Raw genomic sequence first — 21,934 nt, 5'->3', positions numbered from 1 at the left:
GGCCAATAAGTTTTGCTTTTTTAAAACTTTTTGCAACTTTACCCACATATTACCAAACCACTTTTGATTGAAATTGAGCATGTGGAACCTGCAGATAAGAAGGGCTGACTTGGAGCTCCCGTCGTGGCTCAGTGGTTAACAAATACAACTAGGAACTATGAGGTTGCGGGTTCGATCCCTGGCCGTGCTCAGTGAGTTAAGGATCCAGCGTTGCTGTGAGCTGTAGTGTAGGTTGCAAACGAGGCTTGGATCCTGCATCTGTGGCTGTGGCATAGGCCGGTGGCTACAGCTCCGATTAGACCCCTATCCTGGGAATCTCCACATGCTGCAGGATCAGCCCCAGAAAAGGCAAAAAGACAAGAAAAAAAAAAAAAAAAAAAGAGGCTATTTTGTGCTAGGAACATGCGCTTTTTTGTTTTTTGGTTTTTTTTTTTTTTGGTCTTTTTAGGGCTGTACGCTTTGCATATGGAAGTTGCCAGGCTAGGGGCCAAATTAGAGCTGTAGCTGCCAGTCTATGCCACAGCCACAGCAACTCGGGATCCAAGCCACATCTGCACCCTACACCACAGCTGAGGGCAACGTCAGATCCTTAACCCACCGAGCGAGGCCAGGGATCGAACCCGCATCCTCATGGATATAGTTGGATTATTACCTCTGAGCCTTGATGGGAATTCCCTTGTGCTGTCTCATTAAGTGTTCACTACAGCCCACTAAGGTAGGTCCTTTTATTAAAAGCTACTTCACTTGATTGTTGTATTAAATGAAATAATGCATATAAAGTGCTTAGCAGTTGTTAATCGCATGAAAAGTACTCAACAGATGGTAGCTACTATCAGTCCAAGACCTGAGTACAGCTGAGGCACACTAGTCTTTGGTGGGGTATATAATCAGAGACGCTCACCTTATAAAACGTCCAGAGCCTGCACCTCCCCCATCTAACCGCCAGAGGGCAGCAGCAGGCAAATGTCGTCCACACAAAGCCAAGTGCAGTCCTTCTGTCCTCCAGCAGAGGGCGGCCCAACAGGGCAGCAATCTAATGGCTTTTGAGGCCAGAGGGGCTGCAGCCCCTTTCTGACCAGTGCTTTGACTTCGCAACTGGGCCCAGCCTTCGAGGACCCTAAGTAACCCAGATGAGTCAGGCTGGAACCAAGTTAATAAATACAATTCAGGATTTATTAAAAATCAGGGCTCCCCTGCTGTGCCCTCCTGGCACTAAGTAAATAAATAACCAGAGGGGACACAGCTGGGGGAAGGGGAAATCAGATCTCAAGACAGATTCTTTAACTACCCCTCAGTTTCCCAAATCCCCCTCCCCCCTATGGCTCTTGGGACATAGCACCAGCAGGCACCTCAGTCCTGGGTAGAGTGTGGCCGGCACCAAGGCATGTCTGCCCTGCCCAGGAGACAGGCCCTGGGATCACTTGTTTCCAAGCCCTTGATGACCCAAAGACCTGCTCTCCCCAGAGGCCAGGGCTGAAGCACCAATAGGAGGCACCTGAGGGTGGTGGGGAAGGAGGGAGGGGGAACAGAACCTAGGCAGCAGAGACAGCTGTAAGGGGGTCCGGCCCCCTCTCCAGCCTCAGCCAGTGCCTGATGGTCACTTCCCACCCCCTTTCTCCTGCAGCTGGGTCTGCACTCAGCTGAGGATCTTTCGGGGCAATTCAACAGAGGCACGGATGAAGACTGCATCATCCCGCACATAGTTTCGCTTGCGGATATCCTGGTGGGAGATGAACTTGGGGTAGCCAAAGCCCAGCGAACTCTCATCCAGGGAGCCCCGCCAAGTGCCTGGTTTTTGGAAATTCTTCCAGTTTGGGTCAGGGTGAAAGGTCTCAGTGACATGCTGTGGCTTAGCCAGCCCAGGTTCGCTCTGATCCAGCAGGGAGAAGGTGACGCGGCGGGCAAAGGGCCACTCAAGGAGATTGTCAAAGGCACCTGGCAGCACGCGAATGTAGAGCGAGAGGTGTGTGCCCTCCCCGCTGCCGTTGCCGTTGAGGAAAGCAGAGACCTGCAGCTTGTAGCCATACTTATGCGTGTAGAAGGCGGGGCTGAAGCACTCGAGGTTGGGCTTGGCTTTGGCCTCCTGTAGCCGGCGCCCGTAACTGCCAATCTTCCAGATGAGCACGCCGTCACTGCCCACCGACAGCTCCTCCAGCTCTCTCCGCAGCTCCTGCAGCTCCTGCCGCTGCCGGCTCACCAGGGCGCACATCATGGCCAGATGTGGCTTCACGCTCTCCTCCACGTGCCGTGCCATTGCCAGCTTAGGGCACTGTTGGCAGAGCCCCAGGCCATGGGGGAAGGGAGGAGAGTTAGTAGGAACAAGTCCAGGGGAGAGGGGAGGAGTGGGTACAGGGTGGCGGGCACCTAGCTCTGAAGGAGAAAGACAGAGGGCACTAGGAGGCTGGAGCTGGCCAGCAGCGGGAGGACTGGAGGCTTCAGAGCAGCAGAGCAGGGATCACTAAGGGCTGAGGTCTGAGGCTTCAAGGACCGAGAAGGGAGCTGACGGGAGGAGGGGCGACTCACCCTGTGCTTGCAGCCAGAGTCTTTGAATGGGCACAGCACCAGGGCAGTGCTGCAGCTGTCCTTCAGATGGCCGGGCAGGTCCTCCCGGGCCACAGTGCCCACGCCACACTGGTTGGGGCAGGGCACAGGCAGCCTGGGGCACTGGTACTGGTGGCTCTGGGGCCGCAGAGGCAGAGAGGCAGAGGTCAGTAGCCTGACTCCCCGCTCCCTGCCCCATGGTCCCCGCTCAGGAAGGGCCTCACCTGGATGGTGTCAAAGACGAACTCCTTGGTGCAGTAGGTGCAAGGCTGGGTGCGCTTGGGGCACTCAGAGGTGGCATGCTGGGCCAGCAGCCGCCGCATCATGCGGGCCCCGCACTTGTTCTCACAGTACACACTCTCTTGGGGGCACACACCCTCGTGGCTCTGTGGAAATGGCAGCGGGGCTGAGTTAAGGAATCCCTGAGCCACCAGGTACCCATTCTCCCCCGACCGACCCTCAGCCAGGCCCCACCCACCTCAAAGGCCTCCCCGCTGAAGTCACAGCCACAGAACTCGCACTTGAGGCGCCGCTTGGGGCAGTCGTGTTGCAGGTGTGCGGGCAGATCCCGGCGGCTCAGCTTGGTGGGACAGCGGTTGGGGCAGGGAACCACATTGAAGCTGCAGGTATTCAGGTGGCCCTGATGGAAGGGGCTGAGTCAGCGCCGGCCAAAGGAGGGGGGTCCCCCCACCTCGCCACCCCAACCAGAGTCTCACCTGCAGGTGCCGAAGTGGCCCACTCCAGCGGCAGCCCTCCTCACTGTGGATGCAGCGGATAGGCAGGCCCAGGACCTGTACCTCTAGCTCTGGGTCTGGGTAGATCTGGGGGCAAGGATGGGGGGAACTGATCAGGGTCAGAGCCCAATTCCCACCTCCTCCACCCCCAGATAGGCTAGAGCCGCTAAGAGCCTCTCTTGAGCTAACTCCCCCCTCGGTGCTCAGGGATAAAATGCAGTGGTGGTATCTGCTCCAACACTAGATTCCAGGGTCCCCAACACGCTGGCACATGACACTCCCTTTGGAGTGGCAGTCAATCAGCCTGCTTAGTCCCTGGCATCCCCCACACCCTTTGCTTCTTTCTCCCTGGTAGAGGGGTCCTGGCCCTCAGCCACAGGTCTGGCTGGCCACCCAAAGGGGAGGGGAACACTTCTTGTGGGCACAGAGCAGCTCTGTGCACCCCCACAGGCTGGGCATTGTGCCTGCCCTCCAGGGCAAACATGGGCCTCATTTGCAAACTGGCCTGGTGGGAGGGAACAGGCCACCTCTGTAAGGGCGCACGATTCTGCAGCACTGGGTTGACATTGGCCCTGAGCCACTGGCTGCAGCAGCTCCAGCCTCCAGCAAGGGCAAGAGCCTGTACCTGGCACTGTGGACTCACCTTGGCATAGTCCAGAGGAAGTTGGTCCTCAGGGCATTTGAAGACTCCTTCACTGTGAAAGGGGAAGGAACAGGGTCAAGGCTCCATGATGTGCGAAGGCCCCACCCCCTCAACCAGGGCAGCCTCCATCCCTCACCAGACAGGTTCCCAGGCAGCCCCACCTGAGAGCAAGTAGAGGCCTGAGGGTACCCACTTCTCCAGGACCCCCAGAAGATCCCAGCTCTTGTCCTGGGGAGGGGAGATCTGAGCTCAGCTGCCTCAGACAGAATTTAGCCAACAGGTGGCAGCTGGCACTCCTCCCCCCAGGATGGCAGCTGGACCGGGGAAGCAACAGGCTGCCTGGCCACCCCCTCCCCCAGGTTAATTTTCATTGGCTTGGCTGAAAGCTGTTGGGGGGGGTGTGGGATTGAACAGGGATGGGCAGAAATAAATAAAGTGCCAGGGCTGCCCAGCCCCCCGTAAGGGTGCCCAGCCAAGAACCCAGGGCAAAGGTCAGCTTGGGGCCTCATTCACCCAACCCTTCCCTCTTTCTGAGAGGGTGTGTCTCCTAAAGCAAAGAGGAGTAAAGGCACTGTGTTTACACTCCCACCCAGTTCTCACCACCTGTGTCGGAGGAGAGGCTCAATGCCCCCATTTTGCAGGTGAAAGAACTGAGGCTCACAGGTGAACTGGATGTGTCTGATTCCACAGCTCAGAGAGTTTCTACCACTCTATATCTAGAAGAGAGGCTAGTCCAAGGCAAAGTGTGAGGTGAGCACAGCCAAGAATCTGGGCACCGCAGAGCAAGCATCTGAAGCCTGCTGACTCTGTCCACTGCCTTCCCTCTCCTCCACCAATCCCACCGCAGGCTGTCAGCACTCAGGTGTGCCTCCTTCTGCCCATCATGGCCTTGCTGACCCTGGCTGGGACCAGTCATACATGCCTGGCATGGCCTAGACAGGGCAAGCACTCCCCCAGCAGGACTGAAGGCCCTCAGGCATGGCATTTCTGACACGTCTGAGTCAGGTAGCTGGGAGGGAGGCAAGGACCAAGGCGGAAGCAGAGGCTACATGGCAGCCCTGTCCACGGTGGTGCTTTGCAGTCCATGCCCCAGATAGTCAAAGGATTTCTAGCAACCCCCCCTCCCCCGTCCCGGAGACTACTACTGGCCATGCTGCAATGCCAAGAATAATACATGCCCAGGCACTGAGGAGGTGTGCCTGTGCCCACAGGACAACCAGCCGTCTTGGACCAACCTGACTAATAGCCCTGGCAGGAGTGGGGAAAGAGGAATGGGCCATAGGGGAGTGGGGTCTGCTTAGCAGCTTCAGGAATGTGCTGAGTTGGTGGTTCTGGAGTTAGGGAGAGGACTGAGGCAAGTCCCCAGGCTTCAGGCAGAAGATTAGCCTGGGCAGCTTGGGGCCCAGCCAGGACAAAGGTTCCCCCAGGGCTAGGGACACCCTAGCTGGTTGGATGGAAGGGGTGGGGAGGGGCTGCGCCTCTCCCCACCACCTCCTCTCCTCCCTCCGGGGCCTCAGCGGAGGGGGGAAGGCAGGGGCAGAGACCACTCCAGGCCGGGCGGCGGCGGAGGCCCCGGCCCAGGGGAGCAGACAGGATGGGGGGCGGGGCGGGGGGGGAGAGGAAGAGGGGATTTCCGGGAGGGGGAGGGGCAGAGCGGCGGGAGGGGCCGACGGGGGAACCGGGCCTGACAGCCCCCTCCCCCGTGCCTTCCCCGAGGCAGCCAGGGTGGGTCAGCTGAGGAGCGGAGGGAGGCTCAGCTGGCCTCATCTGGAAACCAGAGGGCCGGGGAAGGGCAGCGAGAAGACAATGGGACTGTGTGTCGGTGGGGGAGCGTGTGTACACGGGAGGGGGAGGGGAGGGAAAAGGGGGAGGGGGCGGCACGGCAGCTCGTGCAGGAGCATATGTGAGGGCAGGGCCGGCCCGGGCTGCGGGGAACAGAAAACAAAGGGCCTGCTGAGATTTCCGCCAGCCTAGGGGCTGCGGAGGACGGAGCACTGAGGGCAGGAGCCCCAGAGGTGCTCTCCGGTCTGCGCCCCGCGAACCCTCAGCCAACAGCCTCCCGACACACGCTCGGGGCGGACCCAGCCTCCCCCGTGCTCTCGGCGCACGGAGCTCCCTCTTCTTGTCGCCCCGCACCCAAGGCTGAGCAGGGGTCCCAGCGTGGGCAGGAGAGGCAAGACACCGCCGGGCGCCCGGAGCTCAACGGATGCCCGGGGGCCGAGGGATGACCTGGGTCGGGAGAGGGCGGGGCGGGGCGGGGTTCAGTCATTCCCCGGGGGCGCGACCCCCTCCCTAACAATTTCTAGACCACCTGCGGTACTCAAGACCCCCAGCGGCAGGGAGGGCCCCCCAAAGGGTTCGTGCTTCAGGGGAGATCGGGAGCGTCGCAGATCTCCCTCCATCGTGCGACCACAGGCAGGCCGGGCTGAAACCCCAATTAAGCCTTGAGGTAATCGTGTGACCACCGGCAAAGCGCAGCCTTTCTTTGAATTCGAATCTCGTTTCCTCATCTGGGAAATGGGAGACTAGCCGCCCATCTCGGGGCGTCTGAAAAACCTGAAGAGTTTACACGGGTGAAAACTCCGGGGGTCTTAAGGTGCCGCGCGGGACAGAGGGTTTTGTCCTCTTCCCAGAAGGAATCAAAGTTCAAGGCTGAGGCCGCTCGGGCTCTCAGGTGAGGGGGAAGGGCCGGCCACGGTCGGGAAGGGCGTCCTTTCCCACCTCCACCTGGTGGGCAGGCCCGGAATTCCTGCCACCTGGCGCAGGTTCCAGCGGCACGCAAGGCCCTACGGATTAGTGCGTGGGGGGCCTCCCTCGAGCCTGACGTCACCGCAGCCCCATGACGTCACGGTGGGCACCCCTGAGGTCATGGGGCCGCGGCGCAGACAAAGGCCTGGCGGGCCTCGGGCCTGGGCCCTCCCCCGGAGGCGTCCACCCCACCCCCTGCCTCCCCGCGCTCCCCCGGGCCGCACCTGAGGAACTCCTGTAGGCAGGTGTCGCAGAAGCGGTGGCCGCAGGTAGAAACCTGCACAGGCTCGCGCATGGGCTTCCCGCACAGCGGGCACAGCAGCCGCCGCTTGGGCTTCTCCAGAAACTTGTAGTCGAAGCCGGGCATGGCGGGCGGGCACGGGCCAGCGGGGCCGGGCACGCGGCAGCCCCACAGCCCGCGCCTCGCTCCGGCCGCGCTCCCGGCTCCGAGCGGGGCGAACTGGCGGCCGCGGCCGCGGCCTGCGCCCAGCCCTTGAGCCCGCCCGCCGGAAGAGGGGGCGGGGCCGCCGCCGCGCGGTCCTAGCGCCCGCCCCGCCGGGCTTCCCACCCCCCGACCGGCGGGCGGTTTCGGGGTCGGCTCTCTGCCAGGCTCGCCCCCTCCGCGAAGCCCGGGCTCCTCTTTCCCCTCGGGAAGAGTGATCGACGCGCCGCTTCTCCCCAGAGCTGGGGCCGCTTCTCCCCAGACACTGCATGGGGCGGAGGGCCCCGGGGGATGAGTCCGGGCCGCGCCGCAAAGATTCTCTTCTCCGGAGTCCACAGCTTGGTCTCGGGGGCCACGTGTCGCCTAGGGGCCCAGGGCTCCAGCTTCCAGGTGCTAGGCAGCCGAAGCCTGGCAACCAGATCCGGGGAGCCTGGCTGGGCGGAGAGGCCAGGTTGGGCGCTGGGCCAGAACCTTCGCCCCAGCCTCAGGCTGCGCCCACATTCCTCCCTCGACTGTGGCTCTGCAGCCCAGATCAGGCCCAGCCCAGCCCTGGGGTGGCCGCCACCCCCACCCCTAAAGAGACCACACTCTAGGCAGGCAGCTGATTTTTTTATTGGCACTACTTCTCAGACATCTGGGAAGCTAGTCTGGTCCAGCCAGTTACCCTTTCTCCCAACCTGCTTTGGGGGAATGGCATGGGTGAGAGATCCCCCTCTGCAGTACACTGCAGCCCATGCACTCCCTCCGGGAAGGGAGGCACTCAGAAATTGTGCAATTCCCTGCCTCAGGATAGGGGAGTGGGGGCCAGTGGCAGCACTCCTGGGACTCCCTGCCCCAAGCAATGCGGGGGCCAGGCCCCTGGAATGACCAGTCCAGGCAGGCCTCAGCCGCCTGCCCTACTCCAAAGCACGGAGCTGGCCCGTCCCAGTAGACACCAGGGGCTTACTTCCTAACTGGGCTGGGGGAAGGGGCAGGTTCTGGGTGGAGCCACAGCCACCTCCAGCCTTTTTCTGCAGAGGGTCTAGAGACCACCATGCTTCCAAAGGTTAGGTCTGGTCTCCAACTCTAGCCAGGCTGGACCCTCCAGTTACTGACTAAAGAGAAGGGAGGGCTGGGGAGGGGAAAGAGGGATGGTGGGGGATTAGGGTGGGTTGAGTTTTACATATCCAGGGCCAGAAGCAGAGCAGGGACTTAACTTGTTCTTATACCCCACTGATGACACGATCCAGGGGGCTGGTCATGCCTGAGGCACCTGCATTTTTCAAGAACATTCAGAAGAGAAGCAATATCAGGGTGTCCAGAGGAGGATCCAGGTGCCTTAAGGGGGGACTGGCTCATCTGTGACCGCTGCAGAGAACAAAAGAGAAATCGCTGCAGCCTCCCCGAGAGCAGTGCCTCCAGCAAGCCTCAACCACCTCTACTCCCACCCACTCTGGGCCTGCCAGAGAGGTTCAGACTAAACTGGACTTGAGGGTTGGAGGAGAAAGACTGCCTTTGGGCCCTGGGGAGCAGTGGAGGCAACCCTTCAGTGAGGCCCAAGAAGCACTTATCCTTGTCCACCCCAGAGGCTCGCTTTTGCCCTGCAGCTTCTGCTTTCACTTATCTGAGGGCTGAAGATGCTTTCAGTAATTTGGGCTATGACCAGTAGGGATGGGGGTGTGGGCAGGGGCCAGCTAGGTTAACCTTTATGCCCATGAGGGTGAAGTCTGAACTCACGACGAACAGCCAGCAGAGTGTTTCCATGGCAGCAGGACACAGAAGTCACTGTATAGGGGTGTGTCTCATCCAGCTGCACTGGCCTAGGGAGTCCAGCATCCTCATCCTTTCTTCCCAGTCGACCTCGGGCCCCTTTGCCCCAAGAGAACACTTCGCCTTCTGCAAAAGGAGAGAAGTGGGAGAAGGACATAGCTTAGCAGCTATCATCCTAGAATGCCATACTGGCCCCAGTGTGAGGCTGAGCATAACCCTGCATTGCCTGTGGCGCTGCCTGCGCCCCATCTGCCCCCACAGTGCCCATGAATCACCTGCCCCGATGGCTACAGTGAAGGCATCCCCACAAGCCACCGTCGATATCTTGATGCCCTGGAGGCCTTGGACTCGACAAGGTGCTCGGCTGACCCTGCGAGCGTTGGTACCCAACTGCCCATGCTGATTGCTGCCAAAAGTGTAGCAGTCGCCCGAGGCTGTTAGGGAGGAAGAGGAGAGGAAGAAAAGGGTGCTTCAACTGGGGGTCAAGGAGGCCAGGAGGGTCCACGTTTGGCCTCCTGTGCCCAGGTCCTCCTCACCAGTTACAGCAGCTGAATGAGCAGTGCCCAGGTCCACGCTCAGCAGGGGTTCCTGGTCCAGGGGTGCAGAACCTAGTGGTGTGAAGGTCACGGCCTCCTCCACTTGTTGGTGTGGGGCAGGCTCTTCCCCCAGAGAAAGGGGGTCCAGACCCAGCTTGTTGAACCTGAGGGCAGAGCCAGACATCAAGTCCAACTGACACAGTTTATAGAGACATCCTCCCCCACCTCTCTGGGTGGGAACTGGTGTACCAGCAGACAGACCCCACCCTGGGTCGAACCCACAGCATCTGGAAGCCGCCCTCAGTTCTCATCCCTGGTGGGAGACGGGCGATGACAGGTGGAGCACGGGCAGCCAGGGAAGGCAGGGAACAGGCTAGTCCTAGTGCACCTATTTACCTGTTGCTCCCACAGGCCAGGGCTTGGCCAGGCACAGTGAGGATCATGGAGGAATCAATGCCACACACAACCCGCTGGGCTTCCTGTCCTGGGGGCATGGGTACCAGCTGGGGGCAACAGTGGGACTCCCTGGTGCCTAGTCCCAGGCGGCCTACAAGGAGAAACCAGAACAGGGCTAGATTGCACTTTTCTTTTTTTTCTTTTTTTTTTTTAGGGTTGCACCTTGGGCATATGCAAGTCCCCAGGCTAGGGGTCAAATGGAAGATTCAGCTGCCAGCCTACACCACAGCCACAGCAACACAAGATCCAAGCCGCATCTGTGACCTCCACCACAACTTGTGGCAACACCAGATCCTTAACCAACTGAGCGAGGCCAGGGATCGAACCCCCATCCTCATGGATATTAATCGGGTTCTTAACTCACTGAGCCACAACAAGAACTCCGAGTTTTCGCTTTAGGGTTGCTGATGCCAGGATAAAGAGGACCCACGGAGAGGAGGTAACAGCATGAGTGAAGGTTGTTCCTCAGACAGAAATGCCCATCCTTGGCCCCTCTGTGGGTCAAAATCCTACTCCTCCTTTAAGGCCCTAATCAGATCCCAGGTCTGTCTCCTCCAGGTGGAGTCCCTTGCATTTTCTTCGGCTCCTACTCCTGTGGACCTTGAATGCAGCCCTGATACTGTCTGTCCTTTATCATGCTGGGGCCCTCACCACTTCCCCACCTAAAAAGTCCTCCAAGAGGACAGGAACCCCATCTAAGTCATCCCTATACAACAAATATTGCTGAATCAATGAAATCTCATTACATCCTCAACACCTTGTTTATCTTGTCTCAGCACTCAGCACGACGTAGGCACATAGTGAGTGTGCAGTAAAGGCTTTTTGAGTGAATAAATCAACAGAAATCAGAGAAAGAAAAAGGAGCAGAGAATAGGCCATGGGATAGAAGATGGCTATGAAGGGGAACAAATCATTTCAAAGGGTTCCAGAGGCTGGGACAGAGTGCAAGCTTACCACCATCCCCACGGCCCCAAGCAAATAGTTCTCGCTCAGTGGACAAGGCCAGAACATGAGAGGCCCCACAGGCCACCTGCACCATCTCGTAGCCCAGCAGGGCCTCCACAATGGTAGGCTAGAGACAGAAAAGAAGCAAGGGCAGTCTGTGGGCAAGGGCCCTGAACCAGCCACCTGGCCTTGGCATCCCCTGTAGTTGGAGGCTACAAATTCTCCTGAGGTGGCTGTCTCTTTAATTCCCCCCCTGCACAAAGGAACACACACAGGGAAACCACTGGGGAAGGCTGGTCTTTCTGTACTTCCCCAGATGCTGTGCATAACAGGTGCAGCCTTGTGAGCTGGAGGGACCTGTGGCTGCTGGGATTCCCCTGCCTCTAATGTGGGTGTCAGCTCTCAAATATGGGCTCCTTGCCATCTCCCCACTTCCTCCTTCTCAGGGTACACCCAAAACGCACCTGGCTGATGTCATTGAGGCTGCCATGGCCTAGGCACCCATTGCTGCCGCTGCCAAAAGTCATGATGATGCCTCGGTCTGGGGAGGAGGGCAATGAAGAGATGGAAAGGAGGGAGGTTAAGCGGCTTTTCCAGACCAGTGCTCTCCATGGACTGGAGGAGCAAGAAAAAGTTAGCTGGAGGCTGGGGCTGGAAGAATGGAATTGAGGGAGAAAAAGAACTGGGGTCTTTTTTCCCAAGTGTGAGACTTTGGGCAAGTGAGAGCCTCTGAGCCTTAGTTTCTAGGTCTGTCAAATGGGGGTGATACAACTATCACCAATTGGGGGGGATGCCTTGCTAGGCCTGCTGTGAAGATAAAGGAGATTGTGGAAGTAAAGCCCCCTGGAAGATAGAGGCATTATTAAGTGAGCAGTTTGCAAAGGACAGGCAATGAAGGAAGCGGCTCTAGGGGGCCTACTTATAGCCCAGTCCCCAGAGGGTAGTCTCCTGACCAGCTCACCAGTCAGGCAGGCCGTGAAGAGGTCCCCACAGGCCACGTGCTTGATAGTCACACCTGACTGGCCCTCCAGGAAACGGGAGACGAACTGGGGCTGGGGCTGCTCTATCGCACCTGGGAGGAGGGCGCCCCCTCCGGCGCCTAGGGGCGGAGCCTGCGAGGGGACAGGGGAGGGAGCGGGTGGGGCATGGTGGGCCTGAGCGCTCGGGGCAGACCCTGGTGCCCCACTCAGTTCAGGCCCACCCCAGTCCCCTCACCTCCCATAGGATGAGGCGCCCGGAGCGCGTGACGCCGGCCTTCTGGGTGCGCCCAGCTGCCACCTGGACCACTTCGGTGTTGAGCATTGGCAGCCGAAGTGGCGCGCTGAGCCCGCCGCCCCACGTGTACACAGATGACAGCGGCGGAGGAATGGCTGGCCGCGCAGGTCCCCGGGGGACGCCTGAGGGGACAGCTCATCAGGCCTATTAAGCTGGTGCGAGTGCTGCGCGGACCCCGGCGGTCCCTCCGACTTACCTCTGCAACGGGCGCTACTGGTCCTGCTCCCGGTGCTGCCCGGGACCAGGGGTGGCCCGGCGGCCGCGGACTTCTCTGCCCTGTGGGGTAGACGGGGCGGGGGCCTCAGGACCAGGACCCTTGCCACACGCAGGAAGGGAGGATTTGTCCCAAGCGCCCCTCCGCGCCAGGCCTCCTGTGCTCCCACTGGGTCCCCCCACTGCTACCCAGGGCCCCCGCCCTTCTCCCTGCACCGGCCTGCGCATGCGGACGCTGCCCAGGTCCGTGTGGAGGTTGAGCAGCGCGCGGATGCAGAGGGGCTGTGCCATGATGTGGCTGAGCGGCGGCCGCTGCGCGGGCTCCAGGCTGAGCAGACTGAGAACCAGCTGGCGCAGCTCAGGGCTGTACCGGTCGGAGATGGGCGCAAAGGTGCCACTCATGATCTTCAGCACCAGCGCTGGCAGGTTCTGTGAAGGTACCAAGTGTGGGGTTGGCCAGAACCTCAGGTGAGGCTCCTAAACAGCAGCAGCCCAGCTCCAGCCGCAGCCCCTGGCCTGGTGAGGGGGTCACAGGCCTGCTCTCAGAAGTCTTCCTTCTGGTGAGGGGACTCCCAGGATGACAGGGGAGCCAAGCCCTGCTTTCAAGAACCTCTGATAGGGGAACTGCAGCCAGGTCTTCAGAAACCCCAGGTTATTGGGAAAACTCAAGTCTTCCCCATGGGAAGGTCCCTAATCAGATGGGAAAGCCCTGTGGTCAGGAGCCCTCAGTTTAATGGGGACACCCAAGCCCTGCCCGTAGTCTGAGGGAAGCTGCGGCCCTGGCCCAGGGTACTCCACCAGCCTGATAAGAGAGATAAAACTGAGGCACAAGAGAAGAAACACACAGAAGTGGTCGGAGCCAAGGACCTCGGGAAAAAGGAGACAGAAGCAGGGGTTTCCCAGCTGGCCCCTTGGCCGGGCAGGGGCTTACTCACCGCAGCCTCAAAGGCCCTCTTGAGGCTGGCCAGCTCATAGAGGACACAGCCCAGGGCCCAGATGTCACTCTTCTGGTTGTAGGGCTTGCCCTCACACAGTTCGGGGGAGATGTAGCATGGAGTACCCACCACCTGCAGGAGGGAAGCTGATATTACAGCCCTGGGGTGGGTGGACCAAGGTTCTGCAAAAGTCCACTGAGAGACAGCTTCTCCTCAAAGCAGGCAGAAGTTCTTCCACCTGTAGGACCACCCAGCCTGGGACTGAGGGGTCAAGGTCTTGGGCGGGTGGGGGTGGGGGCAGGAATGAGGAGTGGGCCTTGGCCCACAAGACCTCCAGCACCCTCGAGGTCCCCTCTGTGCCCAGGCACCGTGTAGGCCTTGCTCTTGCTGCTAAGGATCTTGGAGATGCCAAAGTCACCGATCTTGACGACCATGCGGTGTTTGTCTAGAAGGATGTTTTGGGTCTTGAGGTCCCGGTGCAGGATGAGGTGGGTGTGCACATGATGCAGCGCCAGCAGGATCTGCACAAAGAAGTGCAGGATGGTCTCCTCCTCCAGCAGGGAGTTGCAGCGCTTCTGGATGAACTCAGCCAGCGTGCCGCCTGCAGCCGCAAGGGACTAGTCAAGGTCCAGGCTTTTCCCTGCCTGTGACTGTCCTTTTATGAAACTAAGGACCTGCCGGTGTCACACAACTGGGGTCACAACCCTATACCTCTGACCCTCAGTCAAGCCCGTTCCAAGGAGGGAAGCCATCTGTGTGCCTGCCTGTCCCAGAGGTAAGAGGCCTCTGGAGCCAAGCCAGTGCAAGGAGGCTGGCCCACCTGGTGCATATTCCATGGCGATCATGAGGGCCTTGTCCTCCAGGAAGTTCTCATAGTACTCAATGACATTGGGGTGGTTGAGCAGCTTGAGGACCTGGCACTCATTCTGGGCTGCCTGCCGCTCTTCCTTGGTCATCTGCTCCACCGGGATCTGCTTGATGATCACCAGCTTCTGGTCAGCCTTGCGCAGGCACAGATGAACAATCCTGGGGACACAGAGCACAGGCGTGGGTACCAGCTGAGCCTCCAGCCACATATCAGGCAGGGCAGACCTGGTGACTGGGTGTTCCTTAGGATGGGGAATGGGCGCCTAGAGTAAGAGGTCATTTGAGCAAGTGCAGAGAATATGCAGTGCAGTAATGGGAACTGACCACAAACTATGCCAGACCTTGGGCAAGTATTTAACTTATCTGGGACTCAGTTTCACCAAGGCCACAATAAGACAAATTAGTCTTGGTCTCTGTAAGTTTCCTCAGACTCTGGAGTTAATTGCCTGAGTTCAAATCCTGACTCCTCCTCTTAACTAGTTATCTGGTCTTAAATTCTGTGACATCAGGATCTGGAAAATAAAACTGATCTCACAAGGTTGTTGAGAGGATCAAATGACAAAATGCATGTACTGCACTTAACACGGTGCCTGACACATCAAAGACACACAGTGAGGAGTTCCCATCATGGCTTAGTGGTTAACGATCCGGCGTTGCCGTGAGCTGTGGTGTAGGTCACAGACGCAGCTCAGATCCCGCATTGCTGTGGCTCTGGCGTAGGCCGGTGGCTATAGCTCCGATTAGAACCCTAGCCTGGGAACATCCACATGCCACAGCAGCAGCCCTAGAAAAGGCAAAAAGACAAAAAAAAAAAAAAAAAAAAAAACCACAATGAGAGGCGTTCCGTGGCCTGGGACCTTCCATATGCTGTGGGTATGGCTGAAAAAGGAAAAACAAAAAACAAAAAAACAAGCACAAAAAACCCTCAACGAGTAGGAATCATTCTTTCTATTTATTATCTTCTCCCCACTCTGTTGTCACTGTCCATAAAAACAGGGTTTTGTTCTTTCTCCTTCACCACTACAACTCCCGTGCATAGTCTAGTGCATACCTGAGCACTGAGCAGGAGCTCTAAGTGTCTGCTGAATGATGATCATCTAAGTATCAAATGTATTCTCTTCAGCTCAGACCTCTCCTCTGAGCCTCAGACTTACATATTCAACTACCTGCTTTGCATCTCTACCTAAGTGGCTAACAAGCATCCTAAATTTTAACTAATTCAAGACAAAACTCTTTTTTTTTGTCTTTTTAGGGCTGCACCTGTGGCATATGGAGGTTCCCAGGCTAGGGGTCAAATCGGAGTTGTCGCTGCCGGCCCACCCCACAGCCACAGCAATGCCAGAGCCTCGCCGTGTCTGTAACCTACACCACAACTCAACGAAATGCTGGATCCTTAACCCACTGAGCGATGCCAGGGATTGAACCTGCATCCTCATGGATATTAGTCAGATTAATTTCCACTGAGCCATGACAGGAACTCCTCGAAACAAAACTCTTTTTTTTTTTTTGCTATTTTTTGGGCCGCTTCCGCAGCATGTGGAGATTCCCAGGCTAGGGGGTCAAATCGAAGCCATAGCCACCAGCCTACGCCAGAGCCACAGCAACGCGGGATCCGAGCCGCATCTGCAACCTACACCACAGCTCACGGCAACGCCGTGATCGTTAACCCACTGAGCAAGGGCAGGGACCGAACCTGCAACCTCATGGTTCCTAGTCAGATTCGTTAACCACTGCGCCACGACGGGAACTCCCGAAACAAAACTCTTGATTTCTGCCCTCAAAGCCTTTCTTTCATCAGTTTCTTCCATCTCAGTCAATGACACCATCATCCCTTGTTATTAAAGTCAAACACCTAAAAATCATACCAGAATCTTTCCTCCATCTGACACTAACACATCAGTAAATCCTTTTCTACCTCCAAAACACTGTGTACTCATTCATTTTTCTCTGTACCTTCTGCTATATACTCTTGGCCAAATCATCATTTCTTGCCTAAAATACTGCACTAGAATTTTGAATGGTCCTTTTCACACTTTTCACCCTCAAATTCAAATTCCACACAGCAGCTGGAGTGACTTTTTTTTTTTTTTTTTGTCTTTTTTTTTTTTTTTTTTTGTCGTTGTTGCTATTTCTTGGGCCGCTCCCGCGGCATATGGAGGTTCCCAGGCCAGGGGTTGAATCGGAGCTGTAGCCACCGGCCTACGCCAGAGCCACAGCAACTCGGGATCTGAGCCGCATCTGCAACCTACACCACAGCTCACGGCAACGCCGGATCGTTAACCCACTGAGCAAGGGCAGGGACTGAACCTGCAACCTCATGGTTCCTAGTCGGATTCGTTAACCACTGCGCCATGACGGGAACTCCCTTTTTTTTTTTTTTTTTTTTTTTGTCTTTTTATCTTTTTTTTTTTTTTTGGATTTTTTTTAATTTTAAATTAAAAAAAAAAATTTCTTTTTAGGGCCACACCCGAGGCATGTGGCAATTCCCAGGCTAGTGGTCCAATCGGAGCTGTAGCCCCCAGCCTACACCACCACCACTGCAAAGTGGGATCTGAGCTGTATCTGCAACTACACCATAGCTCATGGTAACACAGGATCCTTAACCCAGTGAGTGAGGCCAGGGATGGAACCCATGTCCTCATGGATGCAAGTCGGGTTTGCTAACCGCTGAGCCAAGACGGGAACTTCCAGAGTGACATTTTTTAAAATGCAAAGACCATTCCTTTGCTTAAACCTCTTTCCTTTACACTGCAAATATATTCAACTTCTTAATCTCAGCCTACAGCAGCCATAATCTGGTTTCCGCCCTCTGTGACAATAACATTTTATTCCATCTTTACCTTGCTCACTACATTCCAACTACATTAGTCTTTTTCTCAGTTCCTTGAATACTCTGCATTCGTTCCCACGTGAGGACCTTCGCATAAACTGGTTCCTCTGCTTGAGAAACTCTACCTTCTTCCGACTTCTGGTCCTCATTCCTCAAGTCTTGGCATTAAATCTCAACTATCCGAGAAATTTTCTTTCACCACCCCAAAGGAATACTCCCTGGTGGTGTACTCTATTCTCACAGGCAGTTTGTTGATCACTGCTTTAACAATGTCCTGTTTATTTTCTAATTTTCCGTTAGTCTGTAAGCTCGGAGAGGGAAAAGACCACGCCTCTTTTGGGCTTAGCTGTGTGCACAGCACCAAGATCCTGACGTGTATAGTTGCCGCTCAATATTTGTTGAATGAATGAATCAGGATAGAGCAACAGAACTCTGCGGGGGCGCAGAGAAGAGCCAGGGGCGTGACCTCCTTGGAGGCGGAGTTTCCCATCCAGGACCGGGACCGGAAGCCTGGGCGGGGCTTCTCGTAGAGGGCGCTAACGCTTCGGGGCGGGGCTGAGCAGGCAACGATTTCGCGCTTAGCGATTTCGCGGGGCTTATTTTCCCTCTCCCGTAGCAATTTCCTCCCCCAGAGCCCTGGCTCACCCGAAGGCACCTCTCCCCACCACTCGGATCCGCTCGTACTTCTCCATCTCATTTTTCAGAGTCACATTTCCGGAATCCTCAAGCCCAGGCGCGGCGCTTGCGCGAACCCGCCTTCTCTAGAGCCACGCCTCCTGCTCTGCAAGATAATTACGGGGCGGAGCCGGGGGAGTTGGGTGTTGGTTCAGCCTCTCATCTGCTTTGGCTGTTTTGCAGGGTTCCTGTGGCCGGGATCCGCAGTCGCCCTTCCAGGGTCCAAGGAATGGAGTAATACGCTGTTTTGGGGGGCGCGCTCCGCAAAGGCCAACACAGCACCAGCCACCTCCCACACACGCATCTCGCCCTCGCAAAGCTTTCTTAGACTGGAGGGGTTCCCTGCGCACGCCGAATGAGGGTTGGAGGCGAGGACCGATCTCGCTCCGCATCCCTCTTTGCAAACTAGTGACTGCTTCGAAGGATAGGGCAGATTCTCACTGGCATGCAAACGATAGACACTACCAAAATTGAACCGAGAGAGTCAGCGCTCTCGGTCTGTGGGGCAGGGTGCAGGGTTAGTTTCGTGTTTGCCTAGGGAGGAACCGGGGAAATCCCGAGCTGTGCAAGTTGATTCGACTAGGCAGAAGGTGACACTGCTGTCAAGACTGAGCCCTGCGCTTGTCAACACCAACTCCCCAACGCACACACACAGCGCTGCCGCTGCCGCAGGGAAATCTGCCTTCAATACTCAACTAGGGAGAACTTCCTTGGGGGAAAATGGGAGGGAACGGGACTACCACCTGAAGGCATCCAGGCGGGAGAGGAGGAAAGAATCATTCGCCTGATATGGGTTCAAATCTTCTGCCCAGAGGTGGGGGGCTGGTTAGTAGTACAATAGTCTAAGATCTTGGCCGGAAGTGAGTTTAATTCCAGGTGTCTACCCACCGCCTTCTGCCCTTCATGACCTCTATAAAATCTCAGTTAAGGTAGCAGGAAGGACGATGATTAGCTAAGGGATAGCGTCCCTATTTCTGAGTGGGTGAGGAACGTGAGGAAAGGGGTGTTTATCTTCTGTTCCCACCCTGGCCCTTGAAAGGGTACCCAAAACTACCCACGTGGAATGACCACTGGAAAGGCCCCATGAGGGCCTGTTGGTAGCTGGCTCAGGCCAGGGTGTCCGGCGGACAAAGCTGCCCTGTGAGCAGAGGAGGGCAAGGGGGAAAGCCACTCAGCTGGGACACTCCGTGTTCTCACCTAGAAACTGATCAGGCCTTGGTTGACCCGGAGCCCCAGAGAGGTTAATGTGTAACCTTGGAGCCATCAGGGGAGGCAGAGCAAACACCCAAACCTCTTGGCGCCTCAGGCTTCTGGTTTTCCCTCACTCTCAGAGCAGCCCCCCACCCCCGCTCCAACTACTCCCTTCTCTTTTACCTCCGCCCTTTCGTTCGCTGAGTCTGGTTAACTCTTGGGCAAAAACACCACCTCCTTCCTTGTACGCCGGGAGGGGATCCCACGCCGCGTGAGGACAGGCTGTCACCTAGCGGTCGTGAGTTGCAACTGCTCCAGGCCACTGGCCGGCAAAGTGAGGGTCACCCTGGTGGCCTGGGCACATCGGCCGTCTTCCCCGCTCCGGCCTCCAGGAAGCGGGGAGAAGAGAGCTGGGACTGTCTGAGGGAGGACTGTGACTGCCGCGCGGCCCCAGGAGCCCAAGAGCCGGCTGGGAGGAGGGGTGGTGATAGGTTAGTCGACAGATTCTAGGCAGTGACTTGGGCGGGATGAGGTAGAGGCAGGTAAACGTGTTCGACTCTGGCCTGAAGATGCTAGCGGAAAAATACGGTCTGAGAGATCATCGTCGGATACGGGGCACCGGCTGGTCCCCAGGTTTAGGGATTTAAAAGACGTGGGTGCGTGACGGGTCCCGCCCAGCTTTGCGGGTAAAGGAGGTAAGGGAGGAGAGAGTTCTCTCAGGGCCCGCCCAGGCAGGGGAGCTGGGACGCCAGGGGATTTGGGTTAACCAGGCCAGGCGAGCGAAGCGGGACTCCGTCGGCAGTCGGGAGGCGCCAGCGAGGGGTGGCTTGGCGGTGGCGGCCCCAGGACAGCCTCTTTTGCCCAAAGTCCGCGGGAGCCTGGCGGGGCCTGGGGGGCCTGAGGGGAAATGGGGCTCTCGCCCTCCGCGCTGCGGAGGCGCCGGAGGGGCGGGGACAGGAGGGCGGGGCGGGGCGGGGGCGCGGGTGGTTGGGGGCGGGGGCAGAGGCCGGACGGGAAGGGACGGGAGGAGCGAAGGGGGCCTACAGGGCTCCGCGGAGACAGTGTGTGTGAGGCTGGCGGCCGCCAGGAAAGGCGTCGGGGGTGGACCAGCCCAAAAGAAAGTCCCTTTCCCGAACTGCCGGAGGAGGCGGCCTAGAGGGCGAACAGACAGAAGGCAGGGAGGGTCAGCATGCCCCCAATGCTGCTCCCCGCCCTGCCGCTGCTCCTGGGCGCCACGCTGACCTTCCGGGCGCTCCGGCACGCGCTCTGTCGCCTGGCCCTACCGGCGCACGTGCGCGCCGACCCCCTGCGCACCTGGCGCTGGCACAACCTGCTCGTCTCCTTCGCCCATTCCATTGTGTCAGGGACCTGGGCGCTGCTGTGGTGAGTGAAGGACTGGGGGAGTGAAGGCGGCTAGGGGATCCCGCATTACTCTTCCCATCACTCATTGGCGGGCTGAGGCCCAGGCAGTCTCACCTGATTCCCGGTTTAGAATGCTGTCCAACCAGGAGCGGCTGCAGCCCCAGGGGAGGGGGGTTCTCACCTGGGAAACGGCGAACACCTGGGTTTCAGCCAAGCCCCTCCTCGCTCCCGGTCAGCCAATAGCACCAGCCCAGACTCCCCGGGCACTGGCATGGTTGTGGGTCCTTGGGGATACCGAGTGAAGCGCCTGCCTTCTTCCCTCCCATCCAGTATATGGCAGACCCCGGAGATGCTGGTAGAGATTGAAACAGCATGGTCGCTTTCTGGCTATCTGCTCGTTTGTTTCTCTGCAGGTAGGTCTTGCTTCGTATTAAGTAGTTGGGAGGGACAGGAATGTTTCTTGCTCAGTCCCGTTTATGACCTCTTCCCCATCCCTCGGCTAGGGTATTTCATCCACGACACGGTGGATATCGTGGTTAGTCATCAATCACGGGCTTCTTGGGAATACCTTGTCCATCACGTCATGGTAAGTGAGCAGGGGATGTGGAATAGGCCTGGTGCTAGCAACCTAATCTAAGCCTTTTTGAATCTGGGAGATAACCCCACCCAGGGGCCTATGGTCTAATGCTAGAATGCTGAGGGTTGGTAGTCTCTGTACCCTTGCTTCACTACTTGAGGCCAGCAATCGTGGCCTCATTTTCTTTGCCTGAAAACTCCACCCATAGCAAGAACTTGTGGATAGGGTTCAAAATGTAATTGTATTGAATACACTGTGTTTCCAAAAGATGCAAACGGGAGGATTTCCTAGCCCCCAATCTTGTAGCCTTCATATTCCCACCAACTTCCAGAAAAGCTTTGGCATCTGAGTTCCCTAACCCATTCTCTCCCTTGCCTTGTAGGCCATGGGTGCCTTCTTTTCAGGCATCTTTTGGAGCAGATTTGTTGGTGGCGGTGTCCTAACCCTGCTGGTGGAGGTCAGCAACATCTTCCTCACGATACGCATGATGATGAAAATCAGTAACGCCCAAGATCTCCTCCTCTATCGGGTCAACAAATACATCAACTTGGTCATGTATCTTCTCTTCCGCCTAGCCCCTCAGGCCTACCTCACCTATCTCTTCCTGGGTTATGCTGGCCAAAGGACCCTGGGAACCTTCCTGCTGAGCATCCTGCTCATGCTGGATGTCATGATCCTCATCTATTTTTCCCGCCTCCTCCGCTCTGACTTCTGCCCTGAGCAGATACCCAGGCAGAAACACAAGGACAAGTTCTTGACCGAGTGAAAAGCACAGACCCAGGGACTTGTGACAAAAAACAGCCTCACATATAAACTGAGACTTCAGCCCTCACCTGAGGCGTCCTCTGGGGCCATGCTCTCCACCTTTCACATCTGCACCTACTATTGAAAACCCTAATGAAAGTACTCTTCTGAAGTCCTTGTCCTTTCTTGGGCAAGGGATGAGGGAAGCAGACAGACCGGTTGGACAGAGTAGATGGGTGTGGGGACAAGGTGCTACGGGAAAGCCAGCAGCCAACTCGCACTGCCCTAAAATGGGTGCTAATGAAAACTGAGTATTGGTTTTATACAAAGCCTCTTCCAGAGATAAAGGAAAAGGTTCTTGTAAAGCTTCTTGCTTGGTCTCTTACCTCTGTGATGGAGGCAAGCTGTAGTTGTCCTAAAAACACCAACCCCAGTCTGGTCACTGACATAAGTATGGTGAGGTGACAGTGC

The 21,934-nt window shown here is 57.3% G+C and overlaps 3 protein-coding genes across 7 annotated transcripts; 1 reads left to right on the top strand and 2 right to left on the bottom strand.

Moving 5' to 3' along the window:
- On the bottom strand, nucleotides 1,143-7,154 carry TRAF4 (TNF receptor associated factor 4). The gene is made up of 7 exons (XM_021067485.1): nucleotides 6,891-7,154; nucleotides 3,919-3,970; nucleotides 3,258-3,362; nucleotides 3,020-3,181; nucleotides 2,766-2,927; nucleotides 2,524-2,679; nucleotides 1,143-2,269 (listed from the first exon to the last, which is right to left on the bottom strand). Exons 1-7 carry the CDS (start codon nucleotides 7,031-7,033, stop codon nucleotides 1,637-1,639), a joined length of 1,413 nt encoding a protein of 470 aa, XP_020923144.1. The 5' UTR covers nucleotides 7,034-7,154; the 3' UTR covers nucleotides 1,143-1,636.
- On the bottom strand, nucleotides 7,701-19,698 carry NEK8 (NIMA related kinase 8). 4 transcript variants are annotated; one of them, XM_021067481.1, is made up of 16 exons: nucleotides 18,964-19,698; nucleotides 17,560-17,695; nucleotides 14,038-14,243; nucleotides 13,586-13,818; nucleotides 13,218-13,349; nucleotides 12,503-12,711; nucleotides 12,266-12,345; nucleotides 12,010-12,191; nucleotides 11,756-11,906; nucleotides 11,259-11,335; nucleotides 10,804-10,921; nucleotides 9,790-9,940; nucleotides 9,394-9,557; nucleotides 9,133-9,291; nucleotides 8,825-8,983; nucleotides 7,701-8,455 (listed from the first exon to the last, which is right to left on the bottom strand). In XM_021067481.1, the coding sequence occupies exons 2-16, from the start codon at nucleotides 17,604-17,606 to the stop codon at nucleotides 8,427-8,429; spliced, it is 2,097 nt and encodes a 698-aa protein (XP_020923140.1). In that variant the 5' UTR covers nucleotides 17,607-17,695; nucleotides 18,964-19,698; the 3' UTR covers nucleotides 7,701-8,426. The 4 variants fall into 4 exon arrangements, with proteins under 4 accessions (XP_020923140.1, XP_020923142.1, XP_020923141.1 ...); XM_021067483.1 differs by having other exon boundaries at nucleotides 7,705-8,455; nucleotides 17,560-17,690; XM_021067482.1 differs by lacking the exon at nucleotides 18,964-19,698 and having other exon boundaries at nucleotides 7,705-8,455; nucleotides 17,560-17,943.
- Nucleotides 19,770-21,828, top strand: TLCD1 (TLC domain containing 1). 2 transcript variants are annotated; one of them, XM_003131768.4, is made up of 4 exons: nucleotides 19,770-20,163; nucleotides 20,473-20,555; nucleotides 20,646-20,728; nucleotides 21,102-21,828. In XM_003131768.4, exons 1-4 carry the CDS (start codon nucleotides 19,970-19,972, stop codon nucleotides 21,483-21,485), a joined length of 744 nt encoding a protein of 247 aa, XP_003131816.1. In that variant the 5' UTR covers nucleotides 19,770-19,969; the 3' UTR covers nucleotides 21,486-21,828. The 2 variants fall into 2 exon arrangements, with proteins under 2 accessions (XP_003131816.1, XP_013845439.1); XM_013989985.2 differs by having other exon boundaries at nucleotides 20,473-20,728.

The sequence above is a fragment of the Sus scrofa genome, chromosome 12, assembly GCF_000003025.6.
Source record: "Sus scrofa isolate TJ Tabasco breed Duroc chromosome 12, Sscrofa11.1, whole genome shotgun sequence".
Classification (NCBI taxonomy): domain Eukaryota; kingdom Metazoa; phylum Chordata; class Mammalia; order Artiodactyla; family Suidae; genus Sus; species Sus scrofa.
Note: the sequence above shows the minus strand (reverse complement) of the source record. Positions and strands in the feature narration are given on the sequence as shown.